At 39.3% G+C, this 18,353-nt stretch overlaps 1 protein-coding gene across 1 annotated transcript; it reads right to left on the reverse strand.

The window, feature by feature from the left end:
• Positions 1-363: 363 nt before the first annotated feature.
• On the reverse strand, positions 364-17,950 carry LOC111505775 (uncharacterized). The gene is made up of 6 exons (XM_074180724.1): positions 17,197-17,950; positions 13,971-14,150; positions 13,787-13,912; positions 13,546-13,725; positions 811-932; positions 364-731 (listed from the first exon to the last, which is right to left on the reverse strand). Exons 1-6 carry the CDS (start codon positions 17,344-17,346, stop codon positions 476-478), a joined length of 1,014 nt encoding a protein of 337 aa, XP_074036825.1. The 5' UTR covers positions 17,347-17,950; the 3' UTR covers positions 364-475.
• Positions 17,951-18,353: the final 403 nt, after the last annotated feature.

The following is an 18,353-nucleotide window of genomic DNA, read 5'->3' on the forward strand; positions in this document are numbered from 1 at the left end:
GATCTCGAAGACGCTTGTGTTCAACAATGCATTCGTGGTTCAACCTTATAGGTACTATTTGATAAGACCTACTGCAGGAAGGAAAAGAGTTGTCTTGTTAATTCACGAATGGTTTGTTCTTGGGCTCTGGTTTCAATCATTGGATATATGAAAAAAAAATCTCATTGCTTAAAAAATGAGCTGCCGTTGATTTCATCCTGTAAATCGATATGGATCTTTCCTGTTTTGATGATTTTACGAGGTTCCTGAGATCTAGAATCCGTGGTCTTTCCGAATTAGAAAATGAGTCTGGTGCTTCTTTGTTCTAGTTTAATGTGTTCAACCTCGAACAATTATATGTATTTCATAATAAAACCAAAGAAATGCAACTGTTATTTATATATTTGGAGATGTTCTATACATACATGAATGTTTGTATTTTTTAAAAGGGCAGTGATATATTGAATTTGAATCTTTATATTTTTTTCTCAATTTTTCATTCAACTTTCAAATGACAAGGTGCATGAACGATTTCTCTTTTTTCCATTCCTATATCAACAACAGACCTAACGGGCCAACCGCTTCCGATGTGACAGTTCTCGGTGCAATACATTCCTGGAGGACAAAGGGTTTGCCAGGAACCTGACTGGGCCAGTGAATCTTCAAATTGTACTCCATTTTCGTGGATGTAGGGATAAAGATCTGAGTAAGTTTGTGGTAAATATTTTCCTTGGTATTCCGATTGCATTCCACTGCAACGGAAAAATGTGTGGGGAGAAAATATTTTGATGGGATTACAAAAGTCTCCGAATCATCTATAGATCTACTTACAAATTTGGGCAACATTTTTGTCCTCTAGATAGAAATCTGTTGGGGTATTGACTTTTGAAGACAGCTTTATCATAAACTGAGTTATTGCCTGTTAGAGGTCCAGGTAATTGATTTTTTAGTTCCTGAAACATACATATACCTACAGAGCTATTTGAATTCAAGTCTATGCATGGGGTCTCGAAAACGTTAAGATATATAATGTAGGTTAAATTGTAGTGACTATTTGACTATTTTCGAGTACATCGAGTACATGTAGCACTTTTAGCCCGAAGATATGCAAAAAAAAACTCCAACTTCGAAATTTCGATATTCTTCAGTTCAGGTCATTTGATAATCATCAGGTAAATTATAATTTTTTCTATTACGGCTCTGATTCTATTCTACTACCACAGCTGATTCTTGACAACTCCTTTGGCAATCCAATCCTGTTTGAATAAATAAAACATGAAGTTTCTAAAATGTATTAATAATAGAAAGCTTTAACCAGTGAGGTTTTCCCAAATTGTACAAGCTTCAGAATCTGTAAAAAAATTGAACCTTCAACTCCCGCCCTTGCAGTGTTCAAAAGACACTGCTATAGGTATCAATTATTTCAGATACTTATTTTTGATTTTGATGAATTCAACATTTGCAGGTCGAAGTCAACACCAGAATTGATGATTGAATATCGTGAGAAGTCATAACTTATAGTAATCACTAGTAATCACGGTACTCAAAATGAAGATAGGACAATACTATTTCTTCAAAATTTCTTAAAGATTTTGAATCTTGTATGTCGAATTAAAAACCTATTAGAAATGAAGGGCCTTTTCAGGTATTTGGTGCTTTTTTTCAAATAATAAAGTGTCCACCAAATTGAACGGGGTATATTTTTTTGAGAGATTAGTTTTTGAGAAAACAGTTTTTTGGCTTTCTATTTCTGTATTTCTATACAAAAAAATGTGGGAAACTTCTGAAGGAAGGAATAAATCAATGAGGTTTAAAATAAACTCTTGAACCCCGTGGGTTGGGCTACCTATCGGGCGCGTCCCCAGGTGGCGGATAGGGGAACGGCCAGGGTACTGGAGGTCCTGTCCGGGAAGCCAGTGTGGCCTTACCCCCAAAAGCCCTGCAAAACATGCCACCGCGGACCAGCCTACCCAGGCTAAGGTGTAAGGAATCGTGCCGATAGCTGAATGACCGCAGGGTGATATGCTGTTACGAACAATTCCCTTGAGGAACCGTGCGAAACTTCATTGTAATTAGCCTTCCTCTGGTAATGCGGGGCTCTGCCAGAGGTGTCGAACTCTTCTCTTGCTACTCGTGGGACACACATGAATACAGACAAACAAACAAGACAAAACAAAAAAACAACCAATCCCGAGGCAGGACAGCAATGCTCAGCTCAATTTAGGGCGGGGGCTGGAGATGAACACAAGTGTTCACCCAAGTTACCGCTCAGAATGAGGCTGAACATAGCAGACCACCTCTCGATGCAACACAAAGGCCAAGGCGTAAGCGCATTAGCGGCGCCGAGGCCAAGAGGAGAAAGAGAGCGAAAGAGGCAGAAATGGCAGCAACTATGACTGCACCCTCCTCCTCTTCCACTCCATCTCCAACAACAAGGGCACCTCTTGGGGCGGGCGCCAAGATCTCCGCCTTGATAAAAGGCAAGGAACCGGCTGCCACTGCAGGAAAGCGCCTTCACGTGAGTACTTTCACGGAGGAAACCCCAAGAAGGTTTAAGGAGCTGGGCAGCGACAGTAATGTCGCTGAACCTTCCAAAACCTTCGTGGAGGCCGTCTTGAGACACCTCAAGGCCCCATCATAGATGAGACTAACCCGTACGGTAAGGTTATCGCAGAACGAGAGAGTCTCATCAAAAAACAACTGCTGGAAGAGCTGGACAAGATCATCTTCTCCTCCTCCAGCAACAACAGCAAACCGCCCACGTTCAAGTCGTGGACATACTCCGGTGAAATTATCAGAGTGGTCTGCGATGACGACGTGACGCTAGAGTGGCTGAAGAAAGCCACAATGAATATTAAGCTGTGGGAGGATGCATCACTTGCATTGTGTGGATAAGTTATCAAAGCTTACCAAAGCCTCACTCTGAATATCGGAGGACGTCCACAAGACGACATCCGGTGAAAAGGAGAGGGTGCTGGGTCGGCTGAAGGTGCAGAACCCTGACCTGATGGTAGCAAGATGGTGCACTTTCCATCATGAGATGAAGATGAATCCACAAGGACACCTCTTCGCCTTCGGGATCGGAGACGATTATATGGCTGTCCTGAAGAAGTCGATGAGGATAAGCTACGCGTTTACCTCACTGACTATTAGTGTAACAAGTAAAGAAGCAGAGGATAACTCTGGAGACCCTAGATCCTTGGAAGTCAAGCCACCTAAATTGGATATTGACCCCAAGGCCACCATGGGACCCGAAAAGGAAGTTGAAGCATCTGAACAGATGACAGTCGATGACCTGACGGAGAAGGCACCCAAAAACAGCGAGGCCGCCTCTCCCTTGGCGGGGGAGCAGATGGGCCTCTAAAATCAACTCCAAATCCAACAACCGTTTTATGGGCAAGGACGTTGGAAAAAAGATAAAAATGATACAATTCAACCTCCAACACAAAAAGGCGGCAACGGCAACACTATGTAGCCACCTTGATGTATTGGAGAAGGCAATAGCTTTGATCCAGAAGCACTGGATAATAAAGGCCAGAAACGGAGGTACTAGTGGATCACTGCCTCAACCAGATAGTGGAGCTCATATTGGGTTGCGACTCAAACTCTCACCACTTGAGCTGGGGCAACAAGGATATCAACTCCCGAGGTAAGTTCCTATATGAATATATAATTAGGAAAGATCTAACAATCTTGAACAGAGGCACGGAGCCGACATATATTAACGCCCGTAGTCAAACATTAATAGATATAACGCTAACGACAGCCAAAATATCAAACAAAATCCAAGACTAAGTCTCGGACCATATTTCTATGTCAGATCACCGCTGGCTGTCCTATACGGTAAGCCTGAATCTCAGAACCCCTGTAAAATCCCGTGACTCGAAGAGGACGGATGTAGCTCTCCACAATCGATTCTTAAGAGGAGCTCTGCAGGAAATAGAGGTCCTGACTCCTGACAACAATGAAGAAGTGGAAAGGTACACGGAATCTATCCATAACAAAATAGACATTGCCTCTAAGGAATCCTGTATTATGAGGATGGTTCAAACAGATGGCACAACCAACACATGGTGGTGCTATGAACTGGAACACCTCAGGAAGACAGCAAGAACGACCTTTAACAAGGAAAAGCGTACAAGACTCGAAGAGGACTGGGGTATACATCAAGCCAACCTCAGAGAGTTCAAAAAAGTTTGTAGACAGAAACAAAGAGAAGCCTGGAGAGTCTATTGTGAGGCAGTCGAAGACTTCCCACTAGCTTCTAGACTACCATAAGAGTATCGGCATCCTGACGAGGGAAAATGGCGACAAAGCTGCCAACCTCCAGGAGAGTGCTGATATTCTTATGGAAACTCACTTCCCAGGTTCTGCCTTTCCTGGAACGACGAACTGGACGGATGTACCAAAAACACCCTCACAATACGACTGGCAATCTGCTAGTGCAGTAATTGATGAGAACAAAATAAGATGGGCTATATCGGACTTTTTCCCCTTCAAGTCACCAGGACCTGACTGTATAACTAGCCCTACTTCAGTGTAGTATTTATACCCAAACCAGGTAGGATGGACTACACCCTACCGAAAGCATTCCGACCAATTAGTCTCACATTGTTTTTCTTAAAACTATGGAGAGGCTATGTGAGCGGTACATAAGAGATGAAGTACTAGTTCACAACCCACTTCATCCAAATCAGCATGCATATACTACGGGAAGATCTATTGATTTGGCCCTTCACCGTATGGTTTGCAGAATCGAGAGATCATTGGACAACAAAGAATCCATCCTAGGTATATTCATAGATATCGAGGGAGCGTTTGATAAAACATCCTTTCCAATAATTACCCAGCAACTACACTCCAGGAATGTACCTCTGGTAGTAGGAGAATGGATACTCAAGATGCTCTCTAGTGGAGCAATAAGTATTAATGTAGAACACATCACAGTGAAAGGACTGGTCATGAGGGGATGTCCACAGGGAGGGGTCTTATCACCCCTTCTCTGGAACATAGTTCTGGATAACTTGACTAATCACCTCAACAAAAATGGATTCTACACAATTGCATACGCAGATGACATAGTTATTTTGCAGACCGGCAAATTTGTTAACACACTGTGCGATAGAGCGCAGGATGGGCTCAAATTATTATAAACACTGTAAACTCACTGTTGATCAATCCCAAGAAGACTGAGATGGTTCTTTTCACCAGGAAAAGAAGTTTAATGGGCTTAAAACCTCCCGAAATCTTCAAAAGCAAACTAAACTTCTCCGAAGAGGTGAAATACCTTGGTACTATCCTCGACAGGAAGCCAACATGGACCTCTCATCTACAGAGTAGAGCAAAAAGAGCATACGTGGCTTATGAGCAATGTCGGCGGACAATATGACGCGCATGGAGTCTGTCACCCTGTGTGGTCACATGGATCTACACTGCAATAATAAGACCTATGTTAACGTATGGAGCCATTGCATGGGGACCGAAAGTTCTACAAGCAACGGCCATCCAAAAATTATATCAAATACAGCGACTGGCTTTTGTCTAAATATCACAGGAGTCATGAGAACAACACCAACCGCGGCAATGGAATTAATTACGGGTCTGACCCCTCTGGACCTGTACGATTGCGCACGGCTGGTGTAAACCTCGAAGTAGGAATGGGTCAATTAAGGCTGGGCCTATGGCGGGAAACGCTTACTGCGCAACCTTTGCTGCAGGCAACAAGTGATGCAATTGAACCCAGGTGTGTGTTAAATAAACCCTACAAAATACAAATTAAGCGGAACATAGAGTCAGATGATACAAATGCAATAGGGATTTACACAGACGGCTCAAAAACCAAAGAAGGCTCGTGGTGTGGAGTGTACTCCAGATCACTAAGCCTAAGGATTAAGTGGGGAATGGGAAGAAATACCAGCGTGGTCCAAACAGAACTGGCTGGTATCTCAATCGTCACAAAAGAAATAACCAAGAAAGGAATTTCTGGCAAAAAAATAACAATCTGCGCTGACAGCAGACAAGCCCGATAAGCCTTGAACAGACAACGTATAACCTCAGGGCTAGTACTGGAGTGTCCCCTGAGGTGGGTTAAAGGGCACGACAGGAGTGAAGGTAATCGCATTACCGACTCTTTAGCCAAGGAAGCGGCTGGACTAAGAATTTTAGGAACCAGTGGCACCTACGGCCTGATGACTTCGACAATTGCGGAACTAGTCAAATCTTACACCCAAGCTTTATACTGACTCAGTCAGTGTGTCTGGATGGAAAGGGTTCTAGTGTTTTACTTGTTGACTATGGAGTACCTCGGGACTCTATCCTTGTCCCCATTTTGTTCTCTCTATATATATTTGACTTCCATGAAATAATTGATCATTGCACAGTTCATCATTATGCAGATGACACTTAGTTATATTATCGATTTTCTCCAAGTAACTGGCAGGTGGCAATTGAAAAAATTAACAGTAATCTAGAAAAGTTACTTGATATATCTATAGCTCATAACCTGAAATTGAATTCTAAGAGATCTCAGCTGATATTTTTTGGCCCGAAACACAAAAGGTGGGAACTTGAAGAAATAATTGAAATCCAACTTGTACAACTTATTGCAAATAATTACAAAAAGCAAGAACTTGGGGTATGTGGCTAGATGCTGATCTGGGATTTCACATTCACATATAAATTCACTTTGTCGTAGCTCGTACAGTATCTTACGGCAACTCTATCGAAGTAGAGATATTATGACTTCCAAATTGAAGTTGAAACTTTGCGAAACCCTCATATTGTCTAGATTAGCATATTGCGATATAATCTACGGGCCTGCTTTGATACAAATTGATGTAAATTGCTTACAAAATTGCATTCGTCTTTCTTATGGTGTGAGAAAATTCGACCATATATCTCCCAAGTTCGAGGTTACTGACTGCTAAAACCTGGCAGTTCCACCTACTCGTCAATATACATAAATTCCTCATTTACAAAAAGCCAAATAATATTTATGAAAAATATAAAACTTTCAAATCTCAGAATAATTCGAGGACACAAAACTATTACACTTTTATTATTCCAAAACACTCTACAGCCTGCTTTTCTCGTAGTTTTATTTACAACTCTATCAAACAATATAACGCTCTGCCCAGTGAATTTAGACACTAATCCATATATAATTTCAAGAAAAAGTTGAAAACATATCTGAAGTCTTCTGGATAGATAACATATTCATGTTATGCCTTGCTCATATGGTTTTCACTTTGTCTCACTTTTGTATATGTTTTGCTATATATTTTACCTTATTTAAGCTCAAGCTATGAGCCTTATTTAATACTTACTTTGGAATTTATAACCTATGTTTTTTCTTAGTTTCACAAAGATTCGTGAACTACTCACCAATGTATACTAGGTATATAATGCATGCTATCCCCTAGGTCAAGTTGTAGAACAGCCTCGGCTGAACTTCGCCCTTTCATTGATTTTTGTATCTACTTCTTCTTTATAAACAATGTATGTCAATGAATAAAGCCCATTTATTATTATTATTATTTATTATATCGTGCAAGAATATTTGGATATGCGAAAGCTCTGTTCAAAGTGGGTGCCGCGCGTGCTCACAATCAACTAAAAGCAACAACGAATTGATGATTCTTAGCAGGAACACTCGGCTGGCAAGGTTATGGTATAAGTGTTTTGGGGTGCGACTATTTTGAGAAGGAAAAAACCATCAACAGCGACTATTCCATAGCGATATTGGAGCGTTTGAAGAGTGAAATTACGGAAAAACTGCCCTATTTGAAGAAAAAGAAAGTACTGTTTCAACAAGACTATGCAACGTGTCACAAATCAATAAAAACCATGGCAAAATTGCATGAATGGGGCTTCGAATTACATCCACATCCAACGTATTCTTCAAATCTGGTTCTCCCAACGACTTTTTCCTTCTCTCAGATTGCAAAAGAATACTCACTAGAAAGAAATTTAGTACCGATGAATGGGTAATGGTCGAAACTGAGGCCTATTTTGAGGCTAAAGAATAATATTACTATAAAAACGGTATCGAAAAATTGTATGATCGCTATAATCATTGTATCGTACTCGAAGGCAACTATATTAAATAATAAAATCACTTTTTATCAAAAAATTGTTTTTTTTATGTTAGCCTACAATTTTTTCAGACCAGCGGTACATGTTTCGGTAGCGTTTTTTCCAGTTTGTGGCTAAAAGTATAACTTATGTGCATGATCTACACATCTTTTCATCTTCTTACAAATTTTATTTGGAACTTAATTACTTTCTACCTACCTTCAGAAGTTTCCCACGTTTTTTGTATAAAGATGGAGAAAGAAGTAGAATGTCAAAAAGTGTTTTTTTTAAAAAGCAAAAAAGTGTCTAGATATTACTTTTTGAAGAATCAGTTGATATGTAGAAGTGTGTATCTACGAGTATTTCTTCCATTCATAGGATTATCAGAGTCGTAAAAAATAATAATTTATTTGTTAATCATCAGTTACCTGAAACTCTCAAGAAAATCATTACATGATATTGAATGGAAATTGTCGATAAAAAAATTCACCAATAAAAATACAGGTCCGTATATAAAATGTGCTGTGCCACGTCGGGCAGCACCCTGTATACAAATTCTATGAAGACATACGAGTAGTTGATTGAGAGTTTCCGTGTCGAAGTTTGAGCAGATTTCAAATATGTCTGAGGAAAAAGAAGATAGATACAGTCAAAAATAGTGTAATGAATCTGAAGCCGGCCCTGACCGATATCTCAGCCAGCGAATAAACAAATGACATCACCCCAGTCGACAAACCGCGACTAGTTGAGTACCGAAACCACTAGAGAAATCTAGAACGCAATATATACTTATCCGACCGCGAAAGAATAGCACCTAAAGGCTGACTTTCGACCAAAAGAGGTCAGATGTCAATCTTGCTGAAGTGACCATCAGTAAGTTGAGGACCGCTCGGAGAGCAGGGGTGGATGGAGTGGGGAATTAGGTTTTCCTCGCTAACTAGCTGGAGGGGGAAGCTTCTACTTCAGGGCACTCAACCCGGGAGGGGGCATGGGGGGGCGATATATAAGGCCTGTTTTTAAAATTTTGAATAAACGATTTTCATTCATTCATTCCAGAGAGTAGAGGGAGTTGAATTCAGAAAACGCATCGAGCGGTTAAATAATTCAAATAGTGAAGATAAATTAAGCGTTAGTTGCTAGGTGTTGAATATAAATTAGTTTGTGATAGTGAAATATTGTTAGAAATAAATTTGTTTAGGACAGTAAATTCGTTAAATTGTTACAATTGGTGATCAGAAGTGGATTTATAGAATAAATCCGTGAGCGCATGGTGGACAATCTTTGTATTGCGGTAAAATCGACTAGTGATTCGTTGTGTTTCGCGAAGTGGACAGTACCGGACTACGGAAACATAAACTGAGTTGTGAAAATGAATAAGTGTTTCGGACTCGATTAAAATAGGTGGACATCGTCAGTTTAGTGGAAAATAGACAATAAGAGACAAAATGTGTTCAAGGAAAGTGCGCCTAGTGGACTTGAAAGTTGCCGAATTGAAGCAAGAATTGGACGAGAGGGAGCTAGATTGTTCTGGAAAGAAATCAGTGCTCCAGAATAGACTATGGAATAACTTGACTGAACCAAGAGAAGGTCCCGAAACATACCGGTCAGGGTCATGAATGTCAACTACTTTCCCGTGACCTTAAAGAAAGGAACATTGCCGGGGCACTGTTCGTCCATTTCCTTTGTGATACGGAGTGTACGCAGTTCTGTTCTCCAAGCCAACAACTTACCTAAAGAGTTGGAGAAGTTGATTGACATTTCTTCCAAGGACATACCACCAACTCACTGAGCAAAACTGAGGGAGTTATTCAAGAAGTACCAGGAAATCATCGATATTGGAGAAGGGAAAGGCGGCAGAACGAATGTGGTTCAGCTTAGAATTGACACTGGGAATGATCTATCAATCCGGCAATCAGCTAGAAGACTCCCTCCAAGAAAGAAGAGGCAGACAAGATAGTCAGCGATATGGAAAAAGAAGGGGTCCTTCTGACAGCCCTTGGTCTTCCCCAGTCGTATTAGTGAAGAAGAAGGACGGCTCGACAAGATTCTGCGTGGATTATCGCCAGCTAAATAACGTGACGAAGAAGAATCGACGACACCCCAGACACGCTAGCCGGCTCCACGATGTTCTCAACTTTGGGGATTTGAAGAGTGGATATTGGCAAGTTGAATTGGCCCCAGAAGATCGAGAAAAGACTGCTTTCACCATCGGCTCAGGATTGTGGCAGTTCACGGTTATGCCATTTGGGCTTTATGCTCCAGCGACCTTCACGAGATTGATGAAGAAGGTTCTCAAGGGGTTCTCATGGAAGACGTATCTAGTGTATTTCGACAATATAATCGTGGTCCGAAAATCGTTCGACGATCACTTGAAAACTCTGGAGGAGGTATTCATGCGTCTGAGGAGTTCTGGATTGAAACTTAGTCCCAAGAAATGCCATCTGTTCCAGAAAGATGTTCGTTACCTCGGCCACGTTGTCTCTGGGGAAGGAGTAGAGGTAGACGAACAAAAGATCAAAGCAGTTAAGGATTGGCTTATTCCAAAAGACATACATCAGCTTCGGAGCTTCCTTGGTTTGTGCACCTACTACCGCAGATATGTGCTGGGGTTTGCTAACATCGCCAAACCATTGACCCGACTCACAAAAGGGTAGATCCAGTTCCAGTGGTCTGAGGAATGCCAAGACTCGTTCAAGAAATTGAAAAGATCTTTGATCAACGCTCCTGTTTTGAGCTATCCCCTACGTGACGGAAAATTTATTCTAGATACGGACGCCAGCAACGTGGGACTTGGAGCAGTCTTCTCTCAGATCCAGGATGGACAGGAGAAAGTAATTGGCTACTTCAGCAAAACGCTCAGTAAACCAGAGCGCAATTATTGTGTCACCAGGCGAGAGCTGTTAGCCGTTGTCAAAGGCGTAGAGCATTTCTACAAATACATGTATGGAAGAAGATTTCTGTTGAGAACGGACCATGCAGCTCTCAAATGGCTTCTGCAGTTCAAAAATCCCGAGGGCCAAGTAGCGCGCTGGATTGAGAGACTTCAAGAATTTGACTTTGAAATAGAACATCGAGCTGGGACTAGCCATAAAAACGCATATGCCCTGTCACGGAGACCATGCCCTAATGACTGATCACATTGCCGACGAGCAGAAGAGAAGGAAGCAGCTATTAGTAGAACTACAGCTGTAGGCAACAACTGGGAAGACAATAAGATCATGGAAGATCAAGAGAAAGACCCAGATCTTGGTTTAGTCATCGGATGGAAGAAAAGTAATCAAAGACCATCGTGGCAGGAGGTAGCAGGTTATTCACCTTACCTTGGAAAACGGGGTTCTGAAGCGGGTGTTGGAGTCTGAAGACAGTAGAGAAGAAAGGCGGCAGACAGTGGTACCCAGAAACAGACATCGGGAGGTGCTCAAAGAAATCCATGATGGAGTCACTGGAGGACATCTGGGAGTAATGAGGACCCTCCAGAAAGTAAGACAACGGTTTTACTGGGTTAATTGTCGCGCCGACGCCAAGGACTGGTGCTGCCAGTAACGGACCTCGGATACGACCGAAATCCAATGCGCCATGGGAACAAATACATCTTGGTAGCCATGAATTACTTCAGTAAGTGGGCAGGAGCCTACGCCCTGCCCAACCAGGAAGACTTTACCGTCGCTGACGTTCTGGTAAAGGAATGGATATGTCGATTCGGTGTCCCATTGGAGCTGCATTCGGACCAGGGCAGAAATTTCGAGTCCAACTTTTTCCAAGAAATATGTAAACTGTTGGACATTCGAAAGACCAGAACCACAGCCTTACATCCACAGCCCGATGGAATGGTGGAACGAATAAATAAGACCATAAACAGCCACTTGTCCAAGGTACTCTCTGACCATCAAAGAGACTGGGACCAGTACCTCCACCTGTTCCTGTTGGCCTATCGTTCGGCAGTGCACGAGTCAACCGGCCAAACCCCTGCCAGTATTATAATGGGCCGAGAGCTGCGGCTTCTTTGCGATCTGAAATTTGGGATGCGGGGAAAGACTGTCAGCAAGCTTCGACAGAGAATGGACGACATCCATAAACGAGTCCGTCTAAACATCCGGAGTGCCAGCGATAGGATGAAGAAGGCCTATGACATCAAAGCGAATGCTGGAGGATTCGAAACCGGTGATCTAGTTTGGGTGTAGAACCCTAAATGATGCCGTGGTTTATCACTGAAGTTGCGGAAATCGTGGGAAGGTCCGTACAGAATCATGAAGATGATAAATGACCTCGTCTACCGAATCCATAAGCCACCTCAAGGAAAGCCTAGGGTCGTACATTTTAATAGACTGACTCCTTGTGCTGAAAATCACGAATAAGTTCGCGCCCTCAGACCACCAGAAGATGAAATGACGTTCCAGAAATTCATGTCCTTATACTCGAACGGACAGAAGGTCGTACATGGGGTAACTCAAGAAGAGCCACGAGACCTTTTCAAGGTTCCAGTTAATTACGCACTAGCTCACTGCGTGGCAGAGGATCTCTAAATGTCCAGGGGCATCGCTGTGGTATTCAGCAAAAAATTCGGTCAGCTACAAAATAAGAGAACAGAATCCTGAAGTCGGAGGAGTGCTACAGTTGAAAAAGGGTCAGAGAAACATTTTCTACTTGGTGACCAAAAAGCATTCTCGAGGCAAACCGTCCTATGAAGATGTCTGGAGGAGTCTTACCAGACTTAGGGACACGATGCTCGCCCAGAATCTCGTGGACTTATCAATACCGAAATTAGCCTCTGGGCTCGACAGGCTGGATTGGAGAATTGTGAAAAGCATGGAAACAATCTTCAGATCCAGCGGCATCAAGATTTTGATGTGCGGTAACCATCTTTCACGACCGAGCATGCAGACTGTGGAATGTTACTTCCATCGAACTTCACAGTGCAGATATGGGGAGTCCTGCAGGTATTTCGGGGCGAAACGTCTTTAAAAGAGGGCAATGTAACGAATCTGAAGCCGGCCCTGACCGATATTTCAGCTAGCGAATAAACACATGACATCACCCCAGGCGACAATCCGCCGGTTGAGTTCTAGTTGAGTACCGAAACCACTAGAGAAATCTAGAACGATCGTTACGGATATATAAGGCCCGTTTCTCGTCCAGAGAGGGAGTCGAATTCAGAAAGCGAGTCGAGCGGTTAAATAATTCAAATAGTGAAGATAAATTAAGCGTTAGTTGCTAAGTGTTGAATATAAATTAGTTTTTGATAATGAAATATTGTTAGAAATAAATTTGTTTAAGACAGTAAATTCGTTAAATTGTTACAATAGAATGTGGAGTTTTTTGTTTCTTCCGTACATTTTCGAAACTGAAAAAAATGTTTTTTATCTTTTACTATTTACGAGATTCGGATGCACAGACTCTGATTTGAATAACTCTGTATAGAGCATGTATACGTATTTGCGTACAGATATAAGTGAAATGGGAAAACCAGAAAAAACTCGCAGATACTCCGCTAACCTTATATTGACCAGTACCGGTGTAGAATGTTATTATGTCTTCTTTAGATTTCTCCATTTGATCCCGGCTGTAGGGTATATATTTCAGTTTATTTTCTGTCATATATATATCCAAGTATTTCCAATGTCCTTCTTTTTCTGGAGGTATCATGGGCTGTAGCGGTCTTCCTAAACCTGAAATCTTTGAAATGAATGAACAATAATTATTAATTTCCGCCAAAAATTTCAAGTGGATAACTTACATCACAAATAGCATAGAGAGCGGGTGCAACCACGTCTCGGATTTTGGGAGTGCGACTGCAAGGTTTATAAGCATCCTTCATTTCAGATATTTTTTGACCAATTGGAAGAAGTGGATTTGTTTTCAGCTTAAATCATCATAAGGATATTAAAGTTTTTTACAAAAAAGATATTTGGATGGCTTACCTTTTCTTGGATTGTTTGTATGTATTTGACGGAATCTACACCAGTGGCTCGTGGGTACTTATTTGTGTGTATATCCTGATTGATATCTGATGAGAAATCTCTCGTATAAGAACTCTTTATATCATCTTTGAGAGCAACATCTTTCACCACTAGTTCTCGCTTTATTTTAGCTTTCACTCGCTTAAAATATCATATTTTACTGAAAATCGGGAGTTGGTCACTATATGTGGTCTTGAAAATAATTGACTCTAGGATAAGTGAATTATTATCAAAAATGTATATTGAAGGCTTTGACGATTAGAAATTTTCAATTATTATAGAGAATTGTGTGGTTATGACGGATTTGTTTAACTGGATAATTTTTGTGATGTACTGTTTGGAACTTAAGGTGTAGTATTAATTAGATATTAAACTAATACCTAGTATAATAGTTTCCTATGTAGCTTGTTAAAATAATATTTTTACTTATGAGATTTACCTGATTAGTTGATAACGCAACATTGTGAAATTATTATAAGACAGTTAAAACGCAGGTATAGTCGAAGCAAACGATATTGTGCACTCTTAAAGTTGGCGGCACTCTCAAAGGCCAAAAAAACCAATACATAGAAATGAACCGGCAGCGAACTAGCCCACGTGGACTGTAGAATTGGCGATTCGTATTGGATAAGTTTTACTAACCGAGTTTTATGATTAGCTGAAAAGTAATAAAATTATCAATTGCTTCTTAAAATCCCAGTCCGCCATCTAGTCCATCGTATTAGATGTAGACTTATTTCCTTCGTTTTTTTTTAACAACTCCTTCCTAATCAATAATTATCTACAGTGAAAACAATCCCTATAAAGTATACAAGATACAATTTTGATACCCGACAGATACTTTTTCAGAGAAAAAGTAGAACTGAGGGAAGTAACGATTCAATTATTACATAGGCACCGCCAAGGTTACGTTTTTCTGGGAGATATAAACACTATTTTCATATTTGTATTCTGAATGAATATTTTTTGTAATTTCAAGCAAGTTGACTGTGAGGACAATGTTATTACTGAGTTGAGTTGAGTTGTTATTGAGACTTCATGATACTATCCTTGCCCTCGCAGTCGAAGCGTTTGGTACTTCAGGTTCCATTTGACCACGGCCTATCACTCCTGATTTTGTTCTCCCTAATGGATGGAATTGATCCATTGGTTTCATCACTTGTGATTGTAATGAATACTACTTTAACGATAACTTCTATGGGTTTGTTGAATCTGTAGCGTTTCCATCTATTCTGAGAATTATATTACAAATTTTATAGCAGTGAGACCCATTGTATACCCTTAAACTTGTCCATTGAAGGTGCTAGCAAAAACGCAATAGTTATTGAATGTGCCACCTCCACACTAATTTACTCGCTGAGTTGTGAAAATATTTCATTGCATATAAGGAGAATGAAAAATACAAGATCATTTCAATTCTCAATAGTGTTTGAATATTTCTTTATAGACGGTTATTCATCTGAACCTTATCCAACACCTTCTGGAGTACCACAAGGGTCCCATCTAGGGCTCTTTTTTTATTATCTATATTAATATCATTAAACAATGTTTTGAGAATGCCAAGTTTTTAATGTATGCTGATGATTTGAAAATTTATTTTCAAATAAAATCTTTGTCAGATTGCTTGAGAATGCAGAGTGAAATAAATAATTCATTTGAATCTTATAAAGAAAACAATTTATATCTCAATTTTTCCAAATGTAGTTGCATTATATTCACCCCTAACAAAAATATCCATACATTTTCAAATCACATAAATACTATATTGCTTTCACGAGTTAATTCATTTAAAGATTTAGGAGTTATTTTTGACTCCAACCTTATTTTCGATGAATATATAGATTATGTAATTAATAAGAGTAGTAGAGCTCTGGGATATGTCACGAGAAAATGTAACTTCTTCTATCAAATAAAATCAATAACATCTCTTCATAATGCATTTGCTTTGAGTAAGTTATTGTTTGCATCAACCATTTGGAGTCCACAATATAATATAGATTAGAACGTATTTAAAATCGAATAGAACAATAAGAGTACATGAATTATTCATATTACCCTTCTTTAAGAGAATAAACTGTTCGCAGAACCCTCCTCTATGTCGATGCGTTAAACAGGGAAATATTCTTGCAAAATCCTTCGATATTTTTAATACGTTGTTGCTTACGGACAAAAAAATTTTGAAATCTTATTTTTATCAGTTACAATTCATTCATATATTTAGTTAATAACTGTTAATCAGTTTTTTTGTTATTGTATTTAATGTGGAATGTTCCTCCTGACGAAAATCAAGTAGTTATTTCATAAAAGAGCTCTAAAACAACGCATTTTAAACTTAGCATTTCAACCTTTATCTTTAAAAAATTATTTAAATACTTAAAAAAGAGGAATGAAATAATGCATTCAACATTTAAAGGGATTCGTTTCTATTTCACCATTTGGCAACATCGGTTATAGCTAATAAAGGACAATGAATCTGTTACCTGAATGAGACAAACAAAGATGACATATTTCAGAGGTGTGCTGTTCTGTTTACTTATGTTCCGAGTTCCGAGACATTCTGTGACATGTGACATTTTGTGCACCTAACCTATCTTCCTCTATATAAATAAATAACAGAACAACTGTTGTTTATGTGGATTTGTGGGGGTGGTATTAAACTATAATTTATGTTTTGCCTTAATTGTTGATTTATAAGGATAATTTATTTTTTTTAAAGTAGAATATCTAGGTACGTATAAATTATTTAAATTATTTCTAGGCACTGTTGCCAATATGTGAATTAGAAACAAATTCCTTTAAAAATTAAAACCCAACGTTTGAAACATCAATTTGAATACTTTTCGAAGTGAATTTGAAAAACTCATGAATTGAACTCAACTTTATTTTGTTCAAACTTGCATTTGCTGTAATAACCCAAATTGAGGAACATTCCCCATTCTAATTCATCTTTCATTTTAGACACTATGTACATGTGTAATGTAGGTTACTTTCAATTCAATATTAATTCAATTATGTGGATACTGTCGTGGATTTTTCTGTTTGTATCCCGAATATATAAATAAATAAAATAAATAAATGAATGAATACCTAACCTAGGGCGCACTACCCTGGCTCCAGGAGAGGGAACGCCTCTCTGTTAAATTTGCCACTGGTACCCGTGTTTTGGATTTAAATGAAACATACTTACGCAATCAAAATGTTGTGGGTAGCTAGGAATGAATCTATGATATGTTCCTGTACAAGTTCTGTAATCTGTGCTTTTTGAAGCAAGCAGAGGAATACCATAATCTACGTGACTCTGGGAATTCGAAGTACAAATAAATGGGGCCATTTTCATTTTATCTACTTAAATCATATCACGTCACTTTTGGTGGTTAGCTACAATGAAACTGACATAAACAGACATCTGGATATCGATCAAATAAATTCCAGTCTAATGGTGAATTTATGTATTGTCGATTAGCAAAAGTAGCAAGTAACAATTAGGAAGTGACAATTATCGATTATGAGTTGATTCTCACTTTCTCATGGATACGTTTATGCATAAAAAATAGCATTTATCGAGTAATAAGTGACGAGTTGAAGTTTGCCAACTTTCTTCCTACAATTGTACCAAATTTCTCACTAGTAGGGGAGACCGGGTTTGGAAGTAACATTTTTTGTCTTTTGCATTTTTAGTGACATTTTTTATAAATTATCAATGAAATTTTTTCATCAATGGATAATGTTTTTATACTCATTTTGAAAAGAATATTTTTTTCTCTCTAACATCATCCATAGAAAAAATATATCAATTCTAATGGAAAAGAAAAAGTGTGACTTTTAAACCCAGGCCGGGGATGGTTGTCACAGTATCTGCCGACAAGTAGTCACATAGGTAATGATGGTTATAAAAATGCTCAAATGAATATTTTTATTCAAAATGGAATAATATACGTAATCAATTATATCCAAAACGATATAACTATTTGGTAACTAAAATACCAAAAATATCCATCAGGTCGCAATGCTTGTAAACTAAAAACACCCATACTAGCGAAATTATATTTAGTCAGTCTAAAATTCAATGAATATTCGAAATCACAATTATGGTAAATGTTTTTCGAATATCCGTGGGAGACGAACCGAAATAAATACTTGAAGCCATAAGTATGTATCTTTCTAATTTCTTTTTCTATTTGTCGGTGAAGATTGGCCTATACCTTTGATAACCAATTTTTGTTGATGGTATTGATAACACCGTGTGACTTATTTCTTCGACAGTGAATTTTTTACAAAACCGTGTCAGAGTGTGATAATAATTAATTCCAAAATCACTTCTTTTGCAGCACGCCGTATCGCGTA

Source organism: Leptinotarsa decemlineata, unplaced genomic scaffold, assembly GCF_025532065.1.
Source record: "Leptinotarsa decemlineata unplaced genomic scaffold, Ldec_3_MD MMD2_tig00026299_RagTag_RagTag, whole genome shotgun sequence".
NCBI classification, from domain to species: Eukaryota; Metazoa; Arthropoda; class Insecta; order Coleoptera; family Chrysomelidae; genus Leptinotarsa; species Leptinotarsa decemlineata.